The sequence below is a fragment of the Rousettus aegyptiacus genome, unplaced genomic scaffold (genome assembly GCF_014176215.1).
Source record: "Rousettus aegyptiacus isolate mRouAeg1 unplaced genomic scaffold, mRouAeg1.p scaffold_m13_p_1, whole genome shotgun sequence".
NCBI lineage: Eukaryota > Metazoa > Chordata > Mammalia > Chiroptera > Pteropodidae > Rousettus > Rousettus aegyptiacus.
Window position 1 is genome coordinate 99,871,213 of NW_023416284.1, and position 25,287 is coordinate 99,896,499.

General features: G+C 52.1%; 2 protein-coding genes across 10 annotated transcripts; one reads left to right on the top strand and one right to left on the bottom strand.

Moving 5' to 3' along the window:
* Positions 1-275: 275 nt before the first annotated feature.
* On the top strand, positions 276-19,200 carry ABCC10 (ATP binding cassette subfamily C member 10). 4 transcript variants are annotated; one of them, XM_016128731.2, is made up of 22 exons: positions 277-492; positions 776-947; positions 2,905-4,123; positions 5,464-5,691; positions 6,312-6,468; positions 6,721-6,830; positions 8,439-8,518; positions 9,152-9,323; positions 10,475-10,573; positions 10,998-11,187; positions 11,872-11,949; positions 12,084-12,278; positions 12,685-12,838; positions 13,028-13,217; positions 14,786-15,129; positions 15,443-15,612; positions 16,112-16,272; positions 16,596-16,849; positions 17,799-17,944; positions 18,032-18,129; positions 18,362-18,474; positions 18,753-19,200. In XM_016128731.2, the coding sequence occupies exons 2-22, from the start codon at positions 787-789 to the stop codon at positions 18,904-18,906; spliced, it is 4,473 nt and encodes a 1,490-aa protein (XP_015984217.2). In that variant the 5' UTR covers positions 277-492; positions 776-786; the 3' UTR covers positions 18,907-19,200. The 4 variants fall into 4 exon arrangements, 3 of the variants coding, with proteins under 3 accessions (XP_015984216.2, XP_015984217.2, XP_015984218.2); XM_016128730.2 differs by having other exon boundaries at positions 276-492; positions 17,799-18,129; XR_001594907.2 differs by lacking the exons at positions 16,596-16,849; positions 18,362-18,474; positions 18,753-19,200 and having other exon boundaries at positions 278-492.
* Positions 19,128-24,285, bottom strand: DLK2 (delta like non-canonical Notch ligand 2). 6 transcript variants are annotated; one of them, XM_016128736.2, is made up of 7 exons: positions 24,074-24,147; positions 23,692-23,835; positions 22,767-22,897; positions 22,429-22,492; positions 21,319-21,449; positions 20,715-20,859; positions 19,128-20,030 (listed from the first exon to the last, which is right to left on the bottom strand). In XM_016128736.2, exons 3-7 carry the CDS (start codon positions 22,840-22,842, stop codon positions 19,295-19,297), a joined length of 1,152 nt encoding a protein of 383 aa, XP_015984222.1. In that variant the 5' UTR covers positions 22,843-22,897; positions 23,692-23,835; positions 24,074-24,147; the 3' UTR covers positions 19,128-19,294. The 6 variants fall into 6 exon arrangements, with proteins under 6 accessions (XP_015984222.1, XP_015984220.1, XP_036074291.1 ...); XM_016128734.2 differs by having other exon boundaries at positions 23,692-23,850; positions 24,074-24,096; XM_036218398.1 differs by lacking the exon at positions 23,692-23,835 and having other exon boundaries at positions 22,767-23,082; positions 24,074-24,285.
* Positions 24,286-25,287: the final 1,002 nt, after the last annotated feature.

The following is a 25,287-nucleotide window of genomic DNA, read 5'->3' on the forward strand; positions in this document are numbered from 1 at the left end:
ATGTACTTGCTAGGAAACAGTAGACAGCTGGGAGTGAGTACTGCACGTGAGAATATATGAATGATGTTGTACTAGAGCTCAGTTCTCATGTATGCAAGACAGCAGACGTTGCAGCAGAGTGCAGTTCACATGCGGAAAAGAGGGTGCCACCGCAGTAGCACGCCTGAGTAAAGAGGCCATCCGAAGCCGAGAGCGGTAAGCATGCGCGCAAAAGTTCTGCGACTAGGAGGGTGAACCGCGCCTGAGAGGTCATCCTGCCTTTAGGGGGAGCTAAACTAGCGTGTCCAGCACCCCAACCAGCATGCACGCTCTTCTGTCTTCACCGGAGCCTGGGCTCCCTGGATCCGGTGGAAAGCCGTTCTTCAAGTTACAAGTTCCGGATCTCTGGGGGAGGGGCACATGGGAGGGAGAAATGCCGAGACCACGTAACTGACCAGCCCAGAAGTCCGCCGGCACCAGGCAGCCAAACCACCTCCTTTTCTACCCGTTGAGGTAACCCGAAAATGGGCGGGGTCTTGCTTTGGGGCGGAAACAAGGAGGTGTTCCGGGACGAGGGCGGGGTTGGTGGCCCCGAGACCCGGCTGGGGCGCGTTGGTTGGCAAGGCCAGCTGTCAGCTGAGGCGCTCTAACACCGCCTCTGCTGCCTGGCTAGCTCCTCCAGTCACGCAGCCCCCATGCGCCGGCTCCCTGCCTGACCTTCGCCCTTGGGGACACGGATTTCCCCGTTTCTGGAGAGAACCTTCCCTCCTCCCTCCACCCTCGGCTTTCCCTGCAGGTGAAGCCTCCATGGAGCGGCTCCTGGCCCAGCTGTGTGGCACCAGCACGTTGCAGCCGCTCCCGGTGTGGGAGGAGGACACCACCGGCCACTGCTTCACCCAGCTGGTGCTTAGCGCCTTGCCCCACGCGCTCCTCTCCGTGCTCAGTGTCTGCCACTGGGGCACCCCTAGGTGGGTTGAGACGGAGTGCAAGACATCTGTTCATGTGTTCCTCACCTGAAACCCACATCTGTTCGGCACTATAATTAGAATAGTGCTTGAGGTCTCTAAAGTAGGACAAAAGTAGGATAAAATCTGGGCGTTACCATTTTACATTAATGTGGCTGTCTGGGGACAAGTTACCTTCTTCTCTGAGCCTCATAGCATTGTTCGGAAGTTTAAACCAGATAATGTGTTTAAGGATATTGCGCGGTCCCTGGCACATTTTTAAAAGCCCAGTGTGTAGTAGAAATCACTTTTGTAGATTTCCAGATACCCAAACACAACTGTCGTGAATTGAAGACAGAATTTAGTGAACAATATTTTTAGCTGAAAAGGATAATTTGGGTTGAGGTTGTAGGACCAATTTCATACCACTTTCATCTGTGAAACCTTGGTGTTCCCAGGCTAAGGAAAATATCTGTACTCGGCTGGAGAGAAGGCAGTAGGTAGAAAAAAAGAGCAAAATCAAAATTTTTAATTCTACGTGAGTTTGAAGCTCTAAAGTGGGGTGCTAAAATCACCTTGGTTTTGTGCTTAGTTCCTGTATGGCTAGATACGGCTAAAGTTAGTTTCGCTCTGGTTCTGACAAGGCAAAAAGGAAGTATTTTGGGGAGTCCCTAGTCTGATGGATGGAATATGTCCCTATCCAGGATGAATTAGGGGGCTGATGAATCCCTTCCTTGGGTGGGAAACGATTTGGATCTGCTTGGCTTTGAAGAATCCGGTTTTATCTCTTATGCAGAAATGAGGCAAAAGAAAAAAGAGGGTTAATCAGGACATCTACATAGCCTACTCAGAGGAGTATCTATTAAAAATTAACACAATCTTTTAGGAACTCACAGTCTAATGGGAAGGCAAGAGAGACCATCATGTAATCAATAGAAATTATGGTTATCTCAGTTCACTTATCAATATTGAAAAGGGTTAGAGAGATCCTGAATCCCAGACAGGAAAGGACCTCAGGGCTTTAGGTCCAGAATCTTCACTGCTCATCGTGCTGATGAGGAAAATGAGATGCATAGAGAGGAAGAGACCTGCCCAAGGTCATGAGACTGGTAAGCCCAATGGTCTTTCTTCTGTCTACACATCTTAGGAAATAGAATTATTAAAGGTTTTGACTTTTATTCCAATATAAACTCCTCCATATAACTGATCAGCTGGACTTTGTAAAGGAAACCTAAGGCATTTTAATTTGCTATTAGATGTTTTCAGTAACTCACCCCTGCCAACAAAGGGAATAACAGATTCAGTCCTTTTTTTAAGACATTCTAACATTTACTGCTGCAGGCGTGTTTTCCTATACGTGATGATTTTTAATGCATACAGATCACCTTTTTGTTTAAGAAGATGTTTGGCATGCCAAGACGACAGACAAAACCAGAAAGAGGTTTTTCCTCAGCTAAAGGAGTGACAAGAATGATCCACATTCCATTTTACAACTATTGGAGAGACAGAGAGTAGAATATTCTGAGGTGTCATAAAATTTAGGTTATAGTAGCAGATTGTAGAAGGTGTATGTAAGTCAAATTTTTATTCATCTAATAGTGCTTCAGGTGAATTTAAGGGTTTTAGGTAGATACTTTTGTGAAAATGAATACTCATCCTGTAATGGTTATCAGTATGAAAATGTAGGATTTTTTTTCTAATTAGAGCTTTCATGTTTGGTACAACCTTAACTTAAAACTGTTAATCTTTGTGGCAAAAGAATGATCAGAAATGGTGCGGATAGATTAAAAAATGGATTAGGTTAATCTAGAAAGACTTCCTAGGAGAAAAGGCCCTACATTCCAACGTAAAGTGGGCTAGAAGAAAGGTATACAGGGCAGGAAGTTGATTCCCTCTAGGAAAGTGAGCTATGAAAAAGGTATGTCTGGGCCCTGAGTCAGTCATAATATGCTTCCTTTTCTCTTTTCCCTATTGTCCCCAGGAGTCCAGATTACAACCTACCCTGCAGTCCTGGCTGGCGACTTCGACTCACAGCCTCCTTCTTGCTCTCCATCTTTCCACTACTAGACCTCCTTCCAGTTGCTTTGCCACCAGGAGCAGGCCCAGGGCCCATAGGGCTAGAGGTGCTGGCAGGAGGCGTGGCAGCTGTGGCCTGGATCAGTCACACCCTGGCCTTGTGGGTATTGGCTCACTCACCTTATGGCCACTCCCGGGGGCCCTTGGCCTTGGCTCTGGCTGCCTTCCTGCCAGCCCCAGCCCTAGTGCTGACCCTACTATGGCACTGCCAGCGAGGCACACTTCTGCCCCCACTTCTCCCAGGGCCGCTCACCCGCCTCTGCCTTCTTATCATGCAGCTAGCTGCACTCTTGGCCTATGGACTGGGCTGGGCGGTCCCTGGGGAGCCTCAGGAACCCTGGCCCCAGGAGCCCCTCCTGTCTGAGGGACAGGAACCTGAGGTAGCTGAGGATGGGGAGAGTTGGCTGTCACGCTTTTCCTATGCCTGGCTGACACCATTGCTGGCCCGTGGGGCCCGTGGAGAACTCAGGCAGCCCCAGGACATTTGCCGCCTCCCCCAAAGGCTGCACCCAGCCTACCTGGCGTGTGTCATTAAGACACATTGGCAGGAAGGGGCCCAGCTGTGGAGGGTCCTGTATGGAGCCTTTGGGCAGTGCTACCTGTCACTTGGACTGCTGAAGCTGGTGGGGACCATGCTGGGATTCTCTGGGCCCCTGCTGCTGTCCCTACTGGTGGGCTTCCTGGAGGAGGGGCAGGAGCCACTAAGCAACGGTCTGCTGTATGCCTTGGGTCTAGCTGGAGGGGCTGTGCTGGGCGCTGTACTGCAGAATCAGTATGGATATGAGGTACGGAAGGTGACACTTCAGGCACGAGGGGCTGTTCTGAACATCCTGTACCGAAAGGCTTTACAGCTGGGCCCCAGACGCCCTCCTGCTGGGGAGGCCCTGAACCTACTAGGCACTGACTCTGAGCGGTTGCTTAACTTTTCTGGGAGCTTCCATGAGGCCTGGGGTCTGCCCCTGCAGCTGGCCATCACCCTCTACCTGCTGCACCAGCAAGTGGGTGTAGCCTTTGTTGGTGGTCTCATCCTGGCACTGCTGCTGGTACCTGTCAACAAAGTGATTGCCACCCGCATCATGGCCAGCAACCAGGAGATGCTACAGTACAAGGATGCACGGGTTAAGGTGAGGGACTACTTGAAGTCCCCCAGCAATCAAGAGACCCCACCCAGCATCCCCAGGTCTTCCTATGTACAGTGCGGGAGTAAGTGTGATCTAAAAGTTAGAAATCTCAGACTGGAGAAAGATGTGGGTTCATGACCCAACTCTACCACTTACTATTTCATCTCCAACAAGTCACTTCTTTGGGCCTCCATTTTCTCATTTGTAAAATGAGGATGATAGCTTGCCTCATAGGGTTGCTTGAGGATTGAATGAGATAATGCTTGGTACAGTGCCAATCACAAAGTAAACCCTAAGTAAATGTGGTCCATTAGTAATATTATAGTATTAGCTCATGCAGCCCTAAGCAGCAACCCTAGGAGGTAGGAAGTAACCTATCTGGGACCAAATGAGTTTTTAGCAATAGGACCAGGACCCAAGTCTCCCACCTCCTCATCTAGGGCACAGGTCATCGCATAGCTGCATGTGGAGAGGCCTGGGGGAACCCCAGCTACCTCTTAGGAGTGAGCTGTGGGGAAGGGAGTAGGTCACCCTCCTGCCTGGGCCAGCCCTAGGTGTTGAGCATCTGGCTAAGTCAGTTCTGGGTTCTCCAGTGATTGTGGGTACCTTACAGAGGGGATAGCAGGAGTAGGGGTCCATATTTGTTAACATCTTACTGGAAGAGTTCAGAGTGCTAATATGGTACGGGGTGTCCCTGATAGCTGGTTATGGCATGAGGCCTTTTCTTCTACCCATGACAACTACAGACTAGGTCTCTGGGACCATCCCCAGATGGCTCCCAATGCCTCCCTGGCATGCAGGCTGTTGGGATCCAAGGAGTTTCTTTGGCCCTTTTCCATCTTGCCTGAGCCTGATGGCCTCTCTGTCCCCGGGCTGTGGCATGGCCTCCTATACCTGTATAGTCATATGGGAATAGTTCCCATACCACCCAAGCTATGTGCCAGACTGGTGGCCAGTCCCTGAATCCCATATCTTCTGGTTTTGGAAAGTAGTCCTTAGTCCCTTATCTAATGGAAGAAGTGCTTTTGCCCCAGTGTGGTAACCCTCTGCACTTTCCACTACTTCATCTTTAGGAAGATGAGGGGATTCAGCTCTGAACTGCTTCCAGCTGGAACATATGGAGGAGAAGTAAGAGACTGGGAGGGAAGCAAGCCAGGACTGAAAGGGTTTGAGGGCAGGACTTCAGATAGAGCTGAGGTGAGGAAGAAAACCACGGCTAAGAAAATAGAGTGCCTGGGGACTCAGTACTCAACATTCTCTGTCAGGAGCCGGGGGAAGACTGGTCAGAAAAGTCACATGAGCAGAGTCTCCACGTCACACTGCTCTCTTGTCTCCATCCTTAGCTCATGACAGAGCTGCTGAGTGGCATTCGGGTCATCAAGTTCTTCGGGTGGGAGCAGGCACTGGGGGCCCGAGTAGAGGCCTGCCGGGCTCAAGAGCTGGGGCGTCTCTGGGTCATCAAGTACCTGGATGCAGCCTGTGTGTACCTGTGGGCTGCCCTGCCAGTTATCATCTCCATCGTCATCTTCATCACCTATGTCCTCATGGGGAACCAGCTCACTGCTACCAAGGTGAGGACTGAGGTGGGGGTAGGGGATTGCAGTAGGGAAGCATAGGAAGGAGGGAGCAGTAAGATGACTACTGTGGAGTGGAAAGGTGGGCTCAGGCCTGTGGTACTGGCTGAGAAGGAGGGAGGAGGATCCCCAGCTGCCTTATCTTTTCCCAAGCAAGAGGAAATTCTCTGAAGGGACCTTTTTCTGGGATCTTGGATATGTAACCCGTCCCTCTGTGAAGGAATTCCTTTTTTTCCACTTTTCCTTTCTTTGTAGCTTCTAGTCAGGCCCAAGCTCCATCTTAGGTCCCCTAATTCTCATTCTAATAGCCTTTGGGGCGGGGGTGGGGGGGGAATCCATGATCCAAGGGCTGGTTCTGGCCAGGGTCAGATGATGTTGCTACTTAGAAATTATGAGAAGGCATGAAAGTGAGCTAGGTGCAACCTGGATCCCTAGAGGAACATCCAGGATTTCTGTGATTCTTAAGAGTGTCTATCTTTGCCACCTCTAATCCAGGGATTATCCAGTCAACCCCTCAGTTCTGCTACTGCCTTGTTCTTCCTAGTCCACAAGGCTACCCATAGAGCAGGTCTTTAGATGCTTCACCTCCCTTCCCCCCTGCCCTCCACCCTACGCAGGTGTTCACGGCCCTGGCACTGGTACGCATGCTTATTCTTCCCCTCAACAACTTCCCTTGGGTGATCAATGGCCTCCTGGAAGCCAAAGTGTCTCTGGACCGGATCCAGCGTTTCCTCGATCTTCCCAACCAGAACCCTAAGGCCTACTACAGCCAAGGTAATGGGAAGCTAGAGGGCAAAACGTGGCACAGGGTGAGGAGGGAACTGTAGTCCCCTGGGCTCTGTGTATGGATGCTACCAGGAGCCAGAGGCAGCACAATCCATTTCCTAGGGGAGGATGCTCTAACTAAGGCCGAATTAGGCCTGGGCAGGCAGATATGGGACAGGTAAGCCATAGACATACCCCTGGTTTACCATCCCCCAGCAGGTGGTTAATTAGGCCAAGTTGAATGGCTTCTTCCCTGTTCAGATCCTCCCACAGAGCCATCTACAGTCTTGGAGCTGCATGAAGCCCTGTTCTCTTGGGACCCAGTTGGAACCAGCCAGGAGACCTTCATTAGTCATCTTGAAGTGAAGAAGGTTCGTTGGTCAGACAACTTATGAGGGTCCCCAGCCTAATAGGGAAGATGGGGAGTCAGTGACAGATAAACAATTTTGGAACCAATCATAGCTAGATGGCCCTGTAGCTCTAATTACTGAGGGAAGGACTGGAGCGGTTTTGGTGAGCTGGCTCTAATCAGGGAAGAGATGAATCCTCATCTCCTAATATCATTCCTCCATACACAGCTTTTAGAGAGCAGTCACATCTTTTCCTGGTCTTCAGACAGCTTATACCCACCAGTCCAGATTGACAAGCATATTTGTCTCCTGGATCCTCCATGTCCCCTACAAGCTGTTGAGTTCTGAACAGACCCCAAAGTTTACCCAGCATTTACCCCTGGCTGGGGACTAGGGGAGAGGCCTGACAGCCTCTTCTGAGAAGGATTTTGCAAATGGTGTAGATAATCCTCTATCTTGGTGAAAGAAATCACACCTTGTGACTTACACTATGACATACATCCTCAAAGAAGCACTTGAAAGAACCTTCCAGGCAGGACAGCGACCTCTGTTCACCCCAGTCCTGAGTTTTCACTCTCCCCTGACCCCTGTCCAACCCTTTGCCCCACAGCTCAACCCAGCATTCTTTCCAGTGGTGCCTGAACTGCCTCCACATTTGGCTCACATTTCTGGCTTGGGCTGTATGTTTTGTTTATCCTTTCAGTTTAGGCAAGACAAGGCTGGAATTTTTCAAAGGAATTTTACTAATGTGTCAGGGCTTTTTTTTTTTTTTTTTTTTTAACATCATACAAACCCACTGGGGAGAGCTTACACAAACAAGAATGTATAACAGGGATGTAGAGATGAATTGCAGAATCCAAAACCAAGCACGTGGCCCAGTCTCAGCAGCAGCCCAGAACCAGGTCTCAACTTGCAGAGCTCTCTCCTGTCCACTTTGCTCTCCGGATTTGCCTTGTTTTCTCTGTGTGATCCCACTCTCCATTGAGCAGAAGGCGTGACTGCAGAGAGCCCTCCCATTTAACTGGCTGCAGCCAGAAAGAGGGAGCATCTCCAGGGAAGGGCTCAGATTTGTTTGGTGCCCACTTGTAGATGGGTTAACCCTGGCTGGTCGGGTGGGGTGATCACAGACAGTTTCTAAGAGCCCCTCCCGTTTCTAGAGAAGGAAAAATCCTTCTCTAGAAACAGAGAGATAGCTCCATGAATGTTATGTTACTAAGAAATGAATAGAACACAGAAAATGTTAAACTGCAAATCACAGAAATGGGCACTTCTGAAAGCACTGTCTTTTGTCCTGAGATATCAGAAGTCTAGCCACAGGTGGACTTAGCCAGCTCGATATACAGGCCCCAAAGCATGGAGTGCTTTCCTTGAAACTTCTTGGGCAGTTTTCCTACCATTCTCTGGCATACTGCTCCTCTCCAGAGGCCCTTCACATAAACAGTAAAACTGATAGCTCCTCTGCATGGAGAATAAAACATCCTACTTTTCTAAGTCCAGCACTGTTTGGTCTGCAGTGGTAAATTATTTCCCTACAGACAAACCGAGTCCTAAAGAGAAGCCTCTGTGGAATGATTGGCAGCCCAGGGCTTCAAGAGGAACATCTGACACCTACTTGTGTGACTTTTGCAGGGTATCCTGGTGGGCATCGTGGGGAAGGTGGGCTGCGGGAAGAGTTCGCTGCTCGCTGCCATCACTGGGGAGCTCCACAGGTAAGCAACCTCCCTCCAGTGCTCCCACCCTTGGCTCTGTCCTTCATCAAACACCTAGCCCCTGCTGTGTGGTGGATACCTTTTTTAGGGGCCAGAGGTACCAAGGTGAAGAAGACCTTGTCCATTTCTTGGGGGAGTTTTCAATTTGGAAAGGGGAAGACAGTCAAGAAAGTGAGTTATAATCATCATACCAGAGTGTTGTAAGTTCTATAATAGTGAGTGAAGAAATATATAGAAACATCCGGCATCAGCTATTCTTTGAGAAAATGTAGTTGTGCAGCGAAGGGATCCAGAGAGGAGCTGAGGTGTGAAGGAGGGCCTTCTTATTTTACGATGAGAATTCATGACTGCAGAGTGATGGCCACACTCTCTTCAGAGTTTCTAAACACAGCTAGATATGATAGCTGCTTGGCTGCAGCTAAAGAGCAATTTCTTCCCTTCCCAGTCTGGAATGAGCCTACAGCCTCATTTAGGACTGCTCCACCTTAGTGGCTGCCAATCCAGAGAGCCATGTAACACGAAGACAGCAGTGTAGAAGATAGCAGTCTGGAAAGGCTTCTGGGAGGTAGGGGCTGGGCATGGAGGGACTCAGTCTGGATCTAGCTCCCATGCTGCTGGCCTGGCTTTCTGCAGGCTGCGTGGGCAGGTGGCAGTGTGGGGGCTGTCCAAAGGCTTTGGCCTAGCCACCCAGGAACCCTGGATCCAGTTTGCCACTATCCGAGACAACATTCTCTTTGGGAAGACATTTGATGCCCAGCTGTACCAGGAAGTGCTAGAGGCCTGCGCCCTCAATGACGACCTCAGTGTGAGTGCCTATCCCTGAAACCTCTTGGCCACTATCAGACACTTGCTACTCTGGGAAGGGCTTGCTTCCACTCAGACATCATTTACCTAGGACCAGTTGTCAGGCTTTGATCCTCCCAGAATGTCCAGCTGCTCGGTTCCCTGTTCTGCATAGCACCGAAAGTTGTGGTGACTGGATATTCCACACACAAGCTAGAGGAACCCTGAGGCCTCTGGGGCTAGGGGAGGGTTCCATATGAGGCTTAGCTCTCTGTAGGTCTGGCTAGTGGTTCTGATTCAAGAGGCCTTTCCCCACCTCCCACTGGGAAGACCTGAGTCAAGGTTACTCTACAGAAGCCTGGCGAACCCATTAGATCCCTCATAGCCAAAGTGCTAAATTTAGGGGAGTGAGATTACAGATTTCTCCCACGACTTCCCCACCCAACCTCATGTCCTCCGAAGTACTGTCATCACCACTACCCTGTCTAGGTAAATATGGCACTTATCTGGAAAGGAGGACCTTTGACTTTTACCATTGGGCATCCTATGTCCATTTATCATTTGTTTCTACATCAAGCATTTCTCAAATGTCTGCCAGGTGCTGGGAACTTTTCTAGGCACTAAGAAACGTGATGAATAGGAAAGCTTTTCTCTCAAGGGAATTAGCCATCTGATGGACCACCGGTGTTTATTCTGGTATGGGGACCCCTTAGCTAAGGAAATCACTCCTAAGGCCGCAGGAAGGCTCAGGGTACATTCCTTTTCCATAAATCTATGGAAGCTTTCACATCAAATTTCCCCATCATCATCCTTGTTTCTTAAAAAGGCAGGGTACCTATGTTTGTGTCCTGTCCCTTACTAGCTGTGGAACAACCTTGGGCAAGGTAATGACGCTGTCCAAGCTTAGATCTCATCTGTGAAAAGGAAATAATACCATCTTCATAAGTTGACAGGATCAAATGTGATGATGCCTGTGAAGTGCTAAGCAAATAGTAAGTGTTCAAACATGCCAGTTGTTATTGGAATTATAGATTATCCCTTCTGGCTTGTTTGCCCAAAATTCAAGTCCAGTCTTTTCAAGGTCACTGGCTCTCTTTCCTACAAAGGGATAGGAAATGGGGTAGAAGGTATTGGGAAGCTCGTTGACCATTACTGGGGGACCTGTCCTATCAGATCCTTCCTGCTGGAGACCAGACAGAGGTGGGGGAGAAGGGTGTGACGCTCAGCGGGGGACAGCGGGCCCGGATTGCCCTTGCTCGTGCTGTCTACCAGGTAAGTTAAAGGTGGGGGAGTCCAGAGCCTTGGGAGCTTTGCTGAGAGGACTGGGATGGGGATATTCTTATCAGCATCCAGTTTTCCCCCTCCCTCTTCATGCTCTTGAGGTATCGGTCCCTCAGCTATCCCACCAACCTTTTGCAGATTCAAGGCAGAATTAAAAGCCCTTTAAAAAACATTATGTGGCTTGAGGCACTGGGACCCAGCAAGGCTGAGTACTGGCTCTGGGGTACTGGTCTTGCATGACTGGAGGGAAGTCCACCCTTAGGTGCTCCCTCCTTCTCTACCACTGTAGGAGTAGCACCCAGAGTTCTTCTGAACCATCTTCTCTGACTGCCTCGAGATCACATCCTAGGAGAGGTGTGGGTTCTGGCCAGAGTACCTGAGACTTGGTGCTAGTGATGCCCCCACCTCTCCCTAGGAAAAGGAGCTCTATCTCCTTGATGACCCTCTGGCGGCTGTGGATGCAGATGTAGCCAACCACTTGCTGCATAGGTGCATCCTGGGAATGCTGAGCCATACCACAAGGCTGCTCTGCACCCACCGCACTGAGTACCTGGAGAAGGCTGACTTGGTGTTGCTGATGGAAGCTGGGTGCCTCGTCCAGGCCGGTAATGTGGGCCACCAGGGAAGGAGCACAGCCAAGTGAGGGACCATATACACCCAGGTGTGACAGGGGCTGGGAGACAGACAGATTATTAAGTGCAGACTCTGCCAGCCCCTCCATGTGTGGCCTGGGCCCAGCCGTCCTTTGGTCTAATGGGAGCTCCTGTCCTGCCTTCACAAAACCTGTGTGAGGTGAAATGCCAGTGGATTTGGGATTTGGGCCTATTTACTGGGTGCTTTGGGAACTTCGAGGCCCAGGATCTCTGAGAACAGTTTGATATCCTTGGAGAAGAGAAAGCAGTCAGTTTTAGAATAGTCTTTATTTAAAAAAACAACTGAAGGATTATTATTCAGAAGGACATGACCATCTGCAAGTTCACTGGGAGAGAAATAAGAGGAGATGAGGCTCCACCAGAGAATTAGGAATTTTGTGAGGCATGAGGAAAAAGCTTGGTAGTAATGAGAGGTGACTCTGGACAGAGTGCTTGCAGGTGGCTGTGACTCTCCTGGGGGGAACATTTCCGTCTGTGCCAATAGAACTAGAGACACAGAGGAATGGTCTTGCTTGGAGTCTGCAGATCCAGAGAGGAGGCCCAAAGAGAATAGGGGGGTGGATTGGCGCACATATTTAGGAAAACCTGGTGTATTTCCAGATTAGCCTCCTTCTAATCTTCCCTGTTACTTTCCAGGGCCTCCGTCTGAGATCCTGCCATTAGTACAAACTGCCCCCAAAGTCTGGGCTGAGGATGGACAAGAGTCTGACTCAGGTAGGGCCCAAGAGGAAGGGGCTTGCCTTTCACTGCCACACTGTTTTCTACAGACCTTGCCTGCCCCTCTGAAACACTGATATTTTTAACTGTCATCCTGCAAACTCAGTCCCCTCTGACCTTGATCCTCCTAGCCACAGCCCAGTCAGGACGGAACCCAGAGAAAACAAAGGAGGGAGTAGAGGCAGAGGAGAGCACATCTGGCCGCCTGTTGCAGGAAGAAAGCAAGAAGGAAGGCGCTGTGGCCTTCCACGTGTATCGAGCATACTGGAAGGCCATGGGCCAGGGCCTGGCCCTAGCCATCCTCTTCTCTCTGCTCCTCATGCAAGGTGGGAGTAAACCCTGAAGTCCCTTATCCCACCCACAGCCCTGTCTGCTAAGTCCCCACCATATCCACCACCTTGTACTAATCTTTACAAAGCCCAGAGACTCGCCATAAATACGGGACAGCTGGGACAAGAGGCCTGCCCCCAATTCTGAGAGAGTCCAAGAGGCCAAATAGATGCACTCTGTGGCCATCTTCTGATCTGCCCCATTCTGCAAATTTGAGATCAAGCTCTCCCCAGAGTTGAAGGGTGATGGGCCCAGGAAAGAAGTGCACACCAGGAGGGATATTGGACAGTTGCAAGGTGGGGAGGACCAGCAGGGTAAAGAAGGGTAAAACTAGAGTCGAGGGCAGAGGAACAGAAAAAAGGAGGTCTCTCTCTCAACTTTTTCCTTCCCATCTCCATGCAGCCACAAGGAATGCTGCTGATTGGTGGCTCTCACACTGGATCTCTCAGCTGAAAGAAACCAAGAATAGTTCCCAGGAGGCGCCAGCTCCCACCACCCTGTACTCTGCTGGGTTCCTCTCTGCCCAGCTGCTTCTCTTCTCCCCCGGAAGTATCTAGTGAGTGACTGGGGCTGGGAGCAGGCCTGGTGCTCTCAGAGTGGTTGCTGGGCAGGGAGTGAGAGCTGTGGGGGACTGTGTTCCCGGGGCTGTGTCTCTGGAGGTTGGGGTGAGGTGGCATGGAGGAAGGGAAGGGACCCCCGACTGGCCCTACTTTTGGTTACCCACAGCCCCCTCCCCACCACGCAGCACCTCAGTGTTTCCGCTGCCCAAAGCTGCCCCCAATGGCTCCTCAGACATCCGTTTCTATCTCACCGTGTATGCGACCATTGCTGGTGTCAACTCCCTCTGCACCCTTCTCCGGGCAGTGCTCTTTGCAGCAGGCACCCTCCAAGCAGCTGCCACCCTGCATCGCCGCCTGCTATGTCGAGTTCTCATGGTGAGGGGATGGGAGGATGGGTGGCATGGGGGAGCCCTCCCAATACCTGGGCTCCATCAGGGACCCCATCCTACTGCCTAGTCCTCAGAAGAAGATAGCCTCTCACATATGAGTGCAGCACTTGACAACCTGAGACCTGGAAAGGCCAAGAGCAGAGGCTTCCTGGGTTCAAACCCAATTACTTAAGCTTATAGCTTTCTCATCTGTAACATGGCGGGAAGAGAATTTTCCTCAGAGTCACTTTCGTTTTGGACTTCAAGAGCAGAAGGCTGAGTTAACCACCCCTTAATGTATGTGAGGCCCCTTTTTTGTTTTACTTTTTTATCCATCCTCCTGTATCTGTATACCCTTTCTCCATTTTCCCTCCTTTCCTTGATAAGCAACCATTCTAAGTACGTTTAATTTGGACCTTTTTTTTTTTTTTGGCAAAATGCCTGTGTTTTGTGTACACACATTTTTATAAATGACATTCCGTTTCTTATAATGTTTAGGACTGTTTCTAAGATCCATCCTTGTTGCTGTGTATACTTCTAGTCTGTTGCTTACTCCATAGACTTATTATGAGGATAAAATTAATTAGTGCTTAGGATGGTGCCTGGCACATACTAAGTGTTCAGTTAGCAATTATTATTAATGTTGTTGTCATTGTTACAAAGCCCTTTCTTGTCTGTTATCTTATTTGGGCCTCATAATAATCCATAGGTAGGTACTGTTATCCCCAGAAAATGAGACTCCGATTGTGTAAGTGACCTGGACAAAGCTAGTTCCATGGAGATCCAGGCTGTGAACCCACTACTATGTGTGTCTCTCCATTGACTATCAGGGAGCAGCTGCCTACTCTTCTGTCTCTCCTCCAGGAGTCAAGGAGAGGACATCTACAGGCTGTCAAGGAATTAATTTCTTATAAGCTGGCATTAGGAAGTACTTCAGAAAGTCCCTTTAAGTTTCCTGCCTCAAGATAGGACTGTTCCCCAAGTAAAGGCAGAGAGTTGGGGGACAGGGAAGATGGAGAAAGGGAAAGGGGGCTGTTTTTGAAACTGTACCTCGCAATAGTAGTCCAAATAGCTAGCAGTCACTGAGCACATACTCCATGCCAGGCAGACTGCTAAGCACCTAACTGCTATATATATGGCCTTTAATCCTTACAGTCCGTGAGGTATGATTCCATTACTGTCTCCATTCTGAAGTAGGGAACAGGGGTCTTTAAGAGACCGAGTCTCTTAAATCTCATTCACTGGCCTGAAGGCCCCATCTTCTAGAGAGATATTAGCTCCCTGCCCTTGAGAGGGTCATAGGCATGTCTAGTACAGAGGTATAGGAATGGCCAGCATGGCCTCTCATGATCACTACTGACCAGAGGGACAGAGAGTCTCTATCTTTCACACTCTGGGATATTCTTCCTCCAAGCCCCGCCTGCCCCTCCTCTCTGCCCCCAAATTCTGGGGACACTTTAGTCCCTTCCTGTTCTCTATCTTGGGCCTTCCTCCCCACCTTATCTCCCCCCAGGGTTGCTCCCAACCCCTTTTCTGCCAAGCCCTGTTCTTGCCCAACCACACCCCTTCTCTCAGGCACCAGTGACTTTCTTCAACTCCACGCCCACGGGCCGGATCCTAAACCGCTTCTCTTCTGACGTGGCCTGTACTGATGACAGCCTGCCCTTCATACTCAACATCCTCCTAGCCAATGCAGCAGGCCTGCTGGGCCTCCTGGCTGTGCTGGCCTCTGGTCTGCCCTGGCTGCTGCTGCTGCTGCCACCTTTGAGTATCATCTACTACCGTGTGCAGCGCCACTACAGGGCCTCCTCAAGGGAGCTGCGGCGCCTGGGTAGCCTCACCCTGTCTCCACTCTACACCCACCTTGCCGACACCTTGGCTGGCCTCCCCGTGCTCCGGGCTGCTGGGGCCGCTGACAGGTGTGTGGACTCTGTGTCTCAACCAGAGCCTGGGGAGAGGGGAGAAGAGGGACCTCTGAGAAGAAAGGCATGCTGGGGAGGGGGTTTTTAGGATTCCTGAGAAAGCAAGGGGGGTGAGGGCAGTAGGGGAAAGAAGAAAGAAAAAAGGGATAGGGAGGCAGAGCAGACCCCTATGAAGGAACACGTTAGTACCCTGACGTGAGGCCCGTGGGTGTGTAGATGAGCTCTGAGAAGGAGGTATTCTATGCGGAAGGAGTCTGGGTGGGTCAGTGCAACAGTGGGATGGCCTTGTTTTCCTCCTGGCCTCCCCCAGGTTTGAAGAGGAGAACCAGAGACTCCTAGAGCTAAACCAGAGGTGCCAGTTTGCTTCCAGTGCCACCATGCAGTGGCTGGACATTCGGCTACAGCTCATGGGGGCTGCAGTGGTCAGTGCCATCGCAGGCATTGCCTTGGTGCAGCACCAGCAGGGCCTCGCTAATCCAGGTACCACCCCAGGTCCCCTTACTCTTACCTCAGAAGTATGTGATTCCCACCCCTTACCCAAGACCTCTCCCTGCACTGTACCCCAAACATTTCACCTCCCACCCAGGTTCCCTATGAGGATGTGTTGTAATTCTCCTGCTCCCCACCCCCATTTTAGAGTTGAGGAAACTGAGTCTCAAGGACTAACTTGCCCAAGGGTTGGTGGATCTGGGACTAGAATGAGTCTTCAGATCTTGCCCCTTGCCTGCTCAGCCCCATCCCCAGCACTCTTCCAGGTCCACCTGTCATCCCTCACAGCCTCTCCAGGCCCACTCCATTGCTTTACATCTTAGCCTTTTGTGATTCTGGTCTGGCGCTGGCATCTTCCTGCATTTCCGCTGGCCTCCTTTAAATGCCCATGGTCCACATAGCTTGGGATTCTCCCATTCTGCCTCATTTCTCCCCATACACATCCCAATGTACAAGCCTCCCCTAGTGACTGGTGTTCCTCTCCCCCTAGGACTGGTGGGCCTGTCACTGTCCTATGCCCTGTCCCTGACAGGCCTGCTCTCAGGCCTGGTGAGCAGCTTCACGCAGACAGAGACCATGCTGGTGAGCGTGGAGCGGCTGGAAGAGTACTCCTGTGACCTGCCCCAGGAGCCCCAAGGCCAGCAGTCACAGGTAGGCCTGCATCCCAGCCCCAGGCCTGGCTGCTGGAATCCTGTAGGACCCTCTTACGGCCCCAGTCTCTCTCCAAGTTCTTTCCTTTCACTCCTCGCCATTTTTCTCAACTCCTCTAATGTTCTCACATGCATTCCCCATTCTTAACTGTGCCCCTCATCTTTGTGTCCATTTTCCCTGCCTCTCCTTCATTTGCCCTCCTTTCCCCATGCCATCCATTTCTCATTATCCCCCTCCTTCCACTCTCCAACCTTCCCTTCTCCTCCCTATTTCTCCCCCATCTTACCCATCTCCCTCCATCTCCCACCCATGAATCCCACCAGCTAGGCACTGGCTGGCTGACGCAAGGGAGCATTGAGTTCCAGGATGTGGTGTTGGTGTACCGGCCAGGGCTGCCAAATGCCCTGGATGGGGTGACCTTCTGCGTGCAGCCTGGAGAAAAGTTGGGCATCGTGGGCCGCACAGGCTCCGGCAAGTCCTCCCTGTTGTTGGTCCTCTTCCGGCTCCTGGAGCCCAGTTCGGGGCGTGTGCTGCTGGATGGAGTGGACACCAGCCAGCTGGAGCTGGCCGAGCTCAGGTCTGGGGGAGGGAGAAGAGGGGACCCAGACTACTGGCACTTAGAGGAAGGCCCAGCCAGGAAGACTTTACATGAACTCAGGACAGACAGGGCTGATTATAAGTGAAACGGAGGACAGGACAAGCAGGTGAGGATAGCGAGCTCCTAGTGCTCTCAGGTCCAGGGTCACAGCTATGGTCTCAAGGTCTTCAGTCTAACCCAAGTCCACCTTTCCAGCTTACGCCCTATACTCTAGAGCCCCGGTCACTGCATCCTGAATCAGAACCTCCCTGGTGCTGCACCTGAGATACTCATCCACTTAGCCTCAGGCTTGGCATGTGGTGCTCAGGACAGCTCAAGACCTGGGCGAGTTGCCCCTGGCACAAGCGGCCACATATGGGGCTGAACTTCTCCCCCCACCACCCCCAGGTTAGCCTAGTATCATTTTTGCTGTGTTCCATGACATGGAAAAGGAAGGAAAGCTCTATTCTAAAACCCATTACTGATCCTAGGCCCTGGCCCCTCCCTTCCTATATTCTCTATGACCTGTGGTGGCCTTACGTTTTAACTCCACCATATGGCTCCTCAGGACCCAATTCCAGGCCCTCTGACCTTGAAGTATCCCCTGCCTATCCACACTCCGCTCATTCCTTGCCACCACTGCTGTCCCAGTGATTGCTGGAGTCAGTGCCACACAGCCCACTCTTGCTCTCTGTATTTTGTGCCTCAGTGAGAGGTAAGCTCCTTAAGGATGGAGTCTAGGCCTTTGGCTTCTCTAGTATTCCCCAGAGCATCAGCACTGTTCTAGGAACATGGCTTGCTAACTGGGCAGCAGAGTGAGAGTTATGTTCAGGTTGTCTCCCCAAACATTCCTGGCTTTGCTAAACTTATAGCTAAAATCTGTGCTGGGAGAAGAAGTGGCCACATCTCCAGCCTAGACCCCATGTCCTGTCTTCATCTTGTTCCCCAGATCCCAGCTGTCTATCATCCCCCAGGAGCCCTTTTTGTTCAGTGGAACCGTTAGGGAAAACCTAGACCCCCAGGGCCTGTTTGAGGATAGGGCCCTCTGGCAGGCCCTGGAGCAATGCCACCTGAGCGAGGTGATCATATCCATGGGTGAGTGTACTGGGCCCTACCCTGCAGGGTGGAAGAGGAGGGAGCAGGGAGAGGCCTGGGACCCGGGGGTGAAGATGTGCCTTGCAGGTGGTCTGGATGGTGAACTAGGCGAGGGCGGCCGGAGCTTATCGCTGGGGCAGAGGCAGCTGCTGTGTCTGGCCAGGGCACTTCTCACAGATGCCAAGGTAAGGTGAGAGGAAGAGACATTAGGGCAAGGAAGAAGGCAGGGGCATGTTAGGGGTGAAGAAGTGAGTTGGGGAGAGGTCTCAGGGGACCTAGTTTTCCTTTTAGAGCTGGAGGTAGGGAGCTGTGGGCTGGGCTGGGCCAGGCCAGCCAGGAGGTGGGGGCTAGTGCTTGGCAGGAGCCAAGGCTAACCCTCTTCTCCCTCTTTCTTCCCACCCTTTCCACGTGTTCCAGATCCTTTGTATTGATGAGGCCACAGCAAGTGTGGACCAGAAGACAGACCAACTGCTCCAGCAGACCATCTGTAAACGCTTTGCCAACAAGACAGTGCTGACCATTGCCCACAGGTGTGCAAGAATCCAGCATGGGACTCTAATCAGGGCCTTTGGTGTCAGGGCTCCCAGGGGTCAGGCTCCTAAAGGTTTCAAGCCCCCATGAACCTCAGTTCCTCATTCTCATAGCACATTGTCTTAGAGAACCTGCCACCCCCAACCCCCAGCACAGAGCCACGGATAAAGCCTGCAGGCACACCTGTGCAGCCCAGGGCAGGAGAGGAGAGAATGCAGGTCAGCTTTCTGCTTTAAGGCGTTGTCCCTCATTCCCACTGACCCCCTGCTCTCCACAGGCTCAACACCATCCTGAACTCGGATCGAGTGCTGGTACTGCAAGCAGGGAGGGTCGTGGAACTGGACTCCCCTGCCACCTTGCGCAACCAGCCCCACTCGCTATTCCAGCAGCTGCTGCAGAGCAGCCAGCAAGGAGCCCACTCCTCCTCCTGAGGGCCCTCCAGGGTCTGCTGGGCGGCTGCAGAGCTGGCTGCTTGTTTACATTCTTTTCCATGGCCCTACCTCAGCCTGCGCTTCCCCAGAGGGGAAAAGGTGCCCTGGGTTCCTCTTTGGGAACCACTCTTAAGGCAGAGTTCCAAGGTTTCCCCAGAACCAGGCTTCTGCTCTGGCCCTCTTACATCTGTGACTCCAGGAAGGTTTCTCTGGCAAAGAAGCCCACTTACACTTTCATAGTTTTATTGGATAAAATTCCCATCTTACATTCTGTGTATTAAAAAAATAATATTTCTGGTGTGAGGCTGCTTAGGGGTAGCAATAAAGGACTACTCTAGTCTGAGGGGCAAAGGAGGTAAAGGAGGGGGCAGGAAAGCCCCCACTTCCATCACAGTGCTGTGGTCTTTCCAGGCTCAGGGGGCAAGTCAGGTGGCAAGGGGAGCCCTGCAGGCAGCATGCTAACCTGACACTCCTGGTCCTGGCATGCTGGGACATAGTGTGGTGCAGGGTAGCAACAGGGTCCAGGGGGACAGATACCACGGCGCCAGGCCCTCAGGGTCAACAACACTGTGGACAGGACCAGGGCGGCAGTGAGGGCCCCAAAAACCACCATAGCCACTAGGCTAGTCTCACCTAGCCCGGCCTCTTGCCTCCGCACCACCTCCTTCACTGAGATGCGCAGCAGACCTGCCCCCGCACTGTGGGGGACAGGCCCTGTGGCTGGTACCATCACAGCCGACGTGAGCCCCAGGGAGATGTCTGCTGTGGTGGTGGGTTCTGCGACTGGTAAGACTAGCTCACAAGTCTTGCCGCCATAGCCACTGGGGCAGAGACAGTCGAAGTCATGGACACGGTCCCGACAGCGGGCCCCTCTCTGGCATGGGCGGCTGGCACAGTCATCCAGGTTGATGGTGCAGAAGCGTCCAGCAAAGCCCTCAGGGCAGAGGCAGGAGAAGCGATTTATGCCGTCCAGGCATGTGGCACCGTTAGCACAAGGCCGCATCAGACAGTCGTCTACATTCACCTCACAGCGGGCTCCCACAAAGCCCGCCAAGCAGCGGCATGTGAAGTTGAGGGCAAAGCCCTGGTCATCCTGGCACAGCCCACCATTCCGGCATGGGGAGCTGGGTTGGAGGTGGGAGAGGGCATTGATACTGAATCATACCTGTAGGGTAACCCAGGTCAGCATCCTGACCACTGCCGCCCCATCCCCCTTCTAGCTATCACCTTGAGCCACTCTCAGAGCCTCAGATGCCTGATTTTAAAAATGGGAACTCAAGGAGTACCCAGCTTCCCAAATTGTGAGGATTAAATGAGATAATCCAATGTCATGCAGTTAGCTTGGGGCCTGGCCCAAAGGACAAGTAAAGTATACTATTATCCTGTCAGGCTCTCAAGCCTGGGGCAAGAATGAGGACAAGTCCAACCCTGCTGCCCATTTCCTCATGCACACCATGAAGCATAAGGCTGCTGTTTGGAACAACCTTAGGGACTGAGTGCAGCTTCAGAGAATGAAGGGAGTCCTAGGTCCCCAACTTCCCCATACCCGGCCCTCTCTGCTGCACAGCCAGAGCAGTCACATGTTGATCTGTAGGTTTTTGTTGAAGAAATGGTTCAGGTGGTATAAAAAAGCTGAGAAACCCTGAACTTGAGACACTTCAGCAGGCTGGGGTTTTACCCTTTGTTGCCCACATGTGGGTTTTCTGACCCTCAGTCCTAATACTTTACCACCACCACCCTCAACAGTCCTGCCTCCTCCTTCACCACTTCATCTAACTTCAAACTCACCCCAAGGGGCCAGCACTCACCCTGCCTGCTCACAGGGTCCCCTCTTGCGCTCGCAGTCCTGCCCATGGAAGCCTGGTAGGCACACACAGTGGTACTTGCCACCCCCATCATACACGCACTGGCCTCCGTTCTGGCAGGGGGACTGTGTGGTACAGATGTACTCATCTGGAGAGGAGACAGGGAAGGCTCTGAGAGAGCGCCTTACATCTAGCATCCAGGCCTGCCCAGGCCCCACCCAAGGCTCTGTGGGTGTTGCTCATACTGCAAACCCAGGCTGGTATTGTGTAGTGGGAGGAAACAACACCGAATTTGGAGTCAGGAGGCTCCTATCACTGGCAATGTCAGTCTGTCTCAGAGTGAATTTGGGCAAGTTATATCTTGTCAATGGGTCTCAGTTTCTTCTTATGTAAAATGAGTACTGTTTTTGGCAGCTGCCTTGCCTACCTCTTGGGGTTATGTTGAGGGCTAATTCAGACAGCAGATAGGTATAAAATCTAAACTGATGAAATACTATGTATTTGAGGGTTTGAGCTGGACACAACAGGTACTCAATAAATACAGATGGATGTTCTCCCAAGACACGGCGGTTCCCCAGACTAACGGCTACCCTCTTTACTCCCATACCTTTGTCACAGAACTTGCCAGCCCAGCCACTGTGACAGATGCACTGCCAGGGTTGGTGGCAGGAACCGTGCTGGCAGCCAGGCATCCTCACACAGCGCTCACAGTGCAGTCCCTCCCAGCCTGGGTCACACCTGATGGGGAGAAGCTCAGGGTCAGGGCTCTGGGTAGGGCAATGTGAAGAAATGGAGGCAGCAAAACCAAAGCTTTTAGAAAACAAGAGAACATATGACAGTCCCTAAAGGGAAGCAGGCCTATCCCAGATAGGTGTGGTCTGTACAAGATCATAGGCCACAAATATGGAATCAGACCATCAGACATCAACATTCAAGTACTTGTTCTGCACTTTGTCTAACCTTTATGAGCCACAGTTTTATCATCTATTAATTGGAGATATACCTGGCAGGGATGTCTGTAAATGCCCCCAATATCACTCTTGTCTGAGGAGCTCAGAAGCATTTTTTTTTAAAAAAAAAAGCAACTTTGAAGGGTCATCCAGACTATCTTCCCACCCTGATTCCAGGGCAAAGGCCAAACCTATTTTTTAAAAACCCTCCAAAGATGGAGAGTCCGAAACACCACCAGCCCTTCCAGCAGCTTCCCGTCAGCTCCTTTGCTTATGTCCATCCGACATATTTTTCTCCTGCTACAGAATTTCACCAACCTTCACCCCAGTCAATTACTCAGATTTATCAGGAAAGATCCTCTTTCTTAAGAGCTTCTCTCCAGCAACCCTGCAGCCTTTCTTTTCCAGGCTGAACCATTCTCTTTATTATCATTCCTATATTTCTCCCTTTCATCAAGATTCTCAATTTCAAAATGCTCTCAAGCTTCAAGTCTTTCTCCTGGTATCTTGAGGAGGAATATTTCAGAATTTCTGGATCAGATTTAGGAGGGTAAAGAAATGGGGAGACAGGGGGAAAAAGGCAAGGCAAAGGGGTCTGCAGGTTGGGACAGGCTGGCTAATCTGCCCCTGTGCTCTGAGGGGACGGGGAGGGAACGGTAGGGTCCTAAACCCCTGGATACCCTGCCCTGAGGCTTGGCCTTGTTGTGGTATGAAGGGCTGAGAAATGGGGAGCAAAGGGTTAAAGAGCACGTGCTCGGGAGAGGTACCTGCAGGAGCCATCAGGCGCACAGCAGCCGTGAGCCAGGTCACAGTGGGAGCTGCAGTCATCAGCTGCAAGAGATTGATGTGGGAGGGGTGAGCCTGGGGTCCAGGTTGGGCTCCCTGAGATGTGGGGCTCTGGGGAGGATGCGGGGCCCCAGTCATTGATTGGGCTCAACTCTGGGACGGGGCAGGACGTCCAGTTCCAAAGGGACGACTTGGGTCCCACCAACCCCACGGGTCCGAGTGGCTGCAGTGCCGTCTCTGGCCGGCAGAGGTCAACGTGCAAGCGAGGAACAGCCCTCTCAGGAGAGGGCCGCACGACTTGAGCCCGGGGTGCGCTCACCTCGGGCAGGCTGAACGGATGCCCCCAGAATGCACAAAAGGCACAAGAGATGTAGGCAGCGGCAGCCGCTGGGCATGGTCAGCGCCGGCCCCAGGAGGAACGGATGGATGGATGGCCGGACGTGCGGACACCTGTGGGACAGCACAGGCTGGGAGGAGTCCGGACGCGAAGATAGCGGCACGGATTCCGGTTCCGAGTGACAGAAGCCGAGAGGGAGAGGGGCTTGCAGACAGAGGGGGTGGGGACAGCGGGAGGGCGGGGGTGGGGAAGGATTGGGCCAACAAGGGTACTGGGGAATAGGATCCGGCAGCTGGCTCTGTACGAAGAAGGAGAAGGATGAGCAGCGCGGAGCGAGGTCAGGGCGCAGAAAGGGCCGGGGCGGGGAACGCAGCAGAACCGAGTTGTCGCGGGGATGGGGACAGCGCCGAGGATTGGTCTTGAGCACGGAAGGGTGACGGGGGCTGGTTCCTGGCAGCGAAGTCTCCGATCCCATCCCCGACTCCGACCAGGACTTTCTCCCACGTCCCCTTCCCATCTCGACCGAGTACGGTTCGGCCGCGGCGCCAGGCCTGGGGGCCCCGAGCGCCGCTCGCTCTGCACGCCCCTGCCCTCGCAGTCCTCACCTCGGGCTGGGAGGCGGCGCGCCGGGATCCGACGGGCTCCGCCGCGGGGCCAAGCCGGAGCACGGGGCCACCCCTAGAGGGCCTCAGGGCTGGGCGCCCAGGCGGCTGCCATGCGAGCCCAGAGCTCGGGAAACTGGGGCTCAAGTCGACCCCGAGCTGCGGCGGCGGCGGTGGCAGCGGCGGCTCCTCCCGCGCGCTCACGCCGCCTGCCAGGGGCGGTGTGCGCCAGTGGAGCCCGCCTCCCCCTCCCCACCCTGGGCTTCTGTCGGCCCGCCCCCAACCCGCCCGCGTCCACCACTCACCGGCTAGACGCACACAGCCCACACCTCGAGGCGACGCTCGCCCCTTCCTCCGCGGCCTCGCTTTCCCTTGGGCCCCCACCTTCCGCTATCACCCAACCTCTCCGAACCTTGCTTTCTTCATCGAAAGGAGGGTATTATGGGAGTCTAAATGGGAGCAGACTGTAAAGTGCCGGCTGGATGTGCGCAGCCCTATTATTCTCTCATCTCTCATCCCTTCTTTGCTGACCTGCGCCCCTCACCCCCTGCCCCACCTTTGCTCTCACAAGTCCGCTCCCCATCACGCTTCTCATATGTATCCCACGCACATTCAGGGCACAGTGCCCTTCCCCGCCCTCTTTCTGTCACCAGCCCACGCCTCCTCCGCTAGTAAATCCTCTATCACCTGCTTCATCTGTCTACTCCTCTGCTCCGCGCCCTCCGCTTCTTTCTCTCCGCATTGCCATCCGCAGCCTTTCAGGATCGACTCGTGCCTATCTAAGTATCATCCTACCCACTCTAACCCCCATCCAACCCTCTGTCAAGTCTGTCTTTCCCACCGCACTTCTTTCTGTGACTGTTACTGGGAGGCACTCCCTGGACTGGGAACACCTCCGACCCTGTAAATGTATCCCCTACCCCTGTTCCCACTTCTGTACCCCGGATCAAATCTGTTCTTGACCACAGGCTAATTGTCAACTGCCCAAACCCAGAGAACAGACCGAGAGAGTTATGTAGGGGGAGTGAGTAGAAGAGGACTAGCCTCCAGGCTAATGGCTCAGAGACACCAGCACAAGGCAAGGACAGGAAATGGTTTCTTGTTTGCGCAGGACAAAAGGGAGATTAGGAACGCCTCCTAAACCTTCAAATCAATATCTCACCATCTTTAAGTTCAAAAATATGAAAGGAGTCTCTAAGCCGTGTAGAGCATCTTCCTACAGACACCCCCACAGGGATGGAGCCCCTGTACTAATTTTTCTTGCAGTCTCCATTGGACATAACAGCCACACCCACTCCATCTCTCTAGCCAACTTTTCCAAAACTCTGATTGCCGGGAGAGCTTTCTGAATTTGAGTAATACCATGGCTCTATTTATTTTGTTTAACTTTATTTTCAGTGAAAAATTGCAAAGAGCCTGTAATGTCCAAATTACTGAATGTTAAATAAATGATGGTCTGTCAATATGTTTAATAGTTACTATGTGACTATTAAAAGTCACCTTTCGAAGTCTAAAACTGTCAAGAAAAAAAAAGCTAAGAATATGCTAAGTAGGGATGTTGAGCAAGAAATAAAGCAAAACCTATGTCGATGTTCGCAGTAATTTTTGTTCTGGATGATGGAATTACAGTTTTTTTTTTCATATTGAAGATGCTTTTCTGCATTTCCCTTTTTCCCACAATGATCATGTACAGCTTTTTTATTAGTATGAAAGAAATTCAATAACATTAAAGAACTTTTAGACTGAAGTGAAAAAAGAAATCCAGAGTTACTTGTGGATTAATCAAATTGGCTTCTAGAAATCAGGTGCCCAGATGATCCAGGACTGGTTGGCTAGCTCATCTGGAACCTACACCAAGAGATGCAGTCACCATCTTACAGTAAAAAATTTACCTCCTTTCT